Here is a 1497-nt window from a genome sequence, read left to right on the forward strand (position 1 = left end):
CCCCGAGCACATCCTAACACTGCCGGTCTGTCTTCCCCACGAGGAGGCACACCCTCCGCAGTGGGGCAGGTCCACGCGGCAGGGCCAGGCTGCACCCGCGGCAAGCTTCATGTTGCTTCTATTCAGGTTAAAAACAAGCCCCGCTGGCTCTAAGAACAAAATGAGGTGACCGCCAGCAGCGTTTAGTGAGGACTCTCCAGCACCACTGAGCTTCTACCCCTCCGCAGGGCCGGGCCTCCCCGGAGCCACCGGTCACCTGTCCTCACCTCTCGCTTGGCTTTCCAGAGGAACATCTCATCGGTGCGCCGGAAAGCTTCTCTGAGGGCTCCCTCGGGGCGTGTGGGCAGCTCCGGCTGGCGAGCAGCGTTGGCGTGCACGTGCACAGCGGCGTACCTCGCGGCATCCACTCCTCCGTGACCGTCAAACACTGCGAAGTAGGCGCGATCCACGGGGTCCTGGTTGGGAAAGAGCGGGGTTACCGCCCTCCTGGCCCCATGCCTGGCCGAGGCCGTGACCCAGCCAAGGCTCTCATCAGCGCTGGCTGGAGGGGTCAGGCGCTGTCTGGAGGGGTCAGGCGCTGGCTGGAGGGGTCAGGCGCTGGCTGGAGGGGTCAGGCGCTGGCTGGAGGGGTCAGGCGCTGGCTGGAGGGGTCAGGCGCTGGCTGGAGGGGTCAGGCGCTGGCTGGAGGGGTCAGGCGCTGGCTGGAGGGGTCAGGCGCTGGCTGGAGGGGTCAGGCGCTGGCTGGAGGGGTCAGGCGCTGGCTGGAGGGGTCAGGCGCTGGCTGGAGGGGTCAGGCGCTGGCTGGAGGGGTCAGGCGCTGGCTGGAGGGGTCAGGCGCTGGCTGGAGGGGTCAGGCGCTGGCTGGAGGGGTCAGGCGCTGGCTGGAGGGGTCAGGCGCTGGCTGGAGGGGTCAGGCGCTGGCTGGAGGGGTCAGGCGCTGGCTGGAGGGGTCAGGCGCTGGCTGGAGGGGTCAGGCGCTGGCTGGAGGGGTCAGGCGCTGGCTGGAGGGGTCAGGCGCTGGCTGGAGGGGTCAGGCGCTGGCTGGAGGGGTCAGGCGCTGGCTGGAGGGGTCAGGCGCTGGCTGGAGGGGTCAGGCGCTGGCTGGAGGGGTCAGGCGCTGGCTGGAGGGGTCAGGCGCTGGCTGGAGGGGTCAGGCGCTGGCTGGAGGGGTCAGGCGCTAGCTGGAAGGGCTTTGAGAGATGTCCAGCACCTTGACCTGCAGACGGAAGCTGTAGGCATCACTCCTGCCTCGGCTCTGGTGGGAAGCTCTGTTCGGCACCCAGAGTGGTTTCCCACCCCCACGCCCTGTGCGAGCCCTCCTAGGCTGTCCTGGTTGGGGACACTGGCCTCTGAGCCGCCCTGGGGCCCAGGAGGTGGAGCACTCACCGACAGGCCAAAGAGCTGGTTGAAGGCCGGAAGGCACACATGCCGGTCCTCCATCCGGCGGCGAGTGTTCCGGATGGCATGAATGGAGACCAGCCACTGCCGCTGCGGCTG

General features: G+C 68.9%; 1 protein-coding gene and 1 long non-coding RNA gene across 6 annotated transcripts in view; one reads left to right on the forward strand and one right to left on the reverse strand.

Moving 5' to 3' along the window:
• PPM1F (protein phosphatase, Mg2+/Mn2+ dependent 1F) overlaps positions 1–1497 on the reverse strand; it is a 28688-nt gene that overhangs the window by 9428 nt on the left and 17763 nt on the right. For 3 of the 5 annotated variants that reach the window (XM_006768866.2, XM_015567318.1, XM_015567317.1), the window contains 2 exons: positions 1387–1476; positions 267–455 (listed from right to left, as the gene is read on the reverse strand). In XM_006768866.2, coding sequence (XP_006768929.2) covers positions 267–455; positions 1387–1476 — 279 coding nt within the window. The remainder of the gene's footprint in view (positions 1–266; positions 456–1386; positions 1477–1497) is intronic. The other 2 variants (XM_015567319.1, XM_015567316.1) reach the window with 1 other exon arrangement.
• The window catches only part of LOC107183953, a 20984-nt gene that overhangs the window by 3841 nt on the left and 15646 nt on the right, over positions 1–1497 (forward strand). The window lies entirely within an intron of this gene.

Source organism: Myotis davidii, unplaced genomic scaffold, assembly GCF_000327345.1.
Source record: "Myotis davidii unplaced genomic scaffold, ASM32734v1 scaffold223, whole genome shotgun sequence".
Lineage (NCBI taxonomy): Eukaryota > Metazoa > Chordata > Mammalia > Chiroptera > Vespertilionidae > Myotis > Myotis davidii.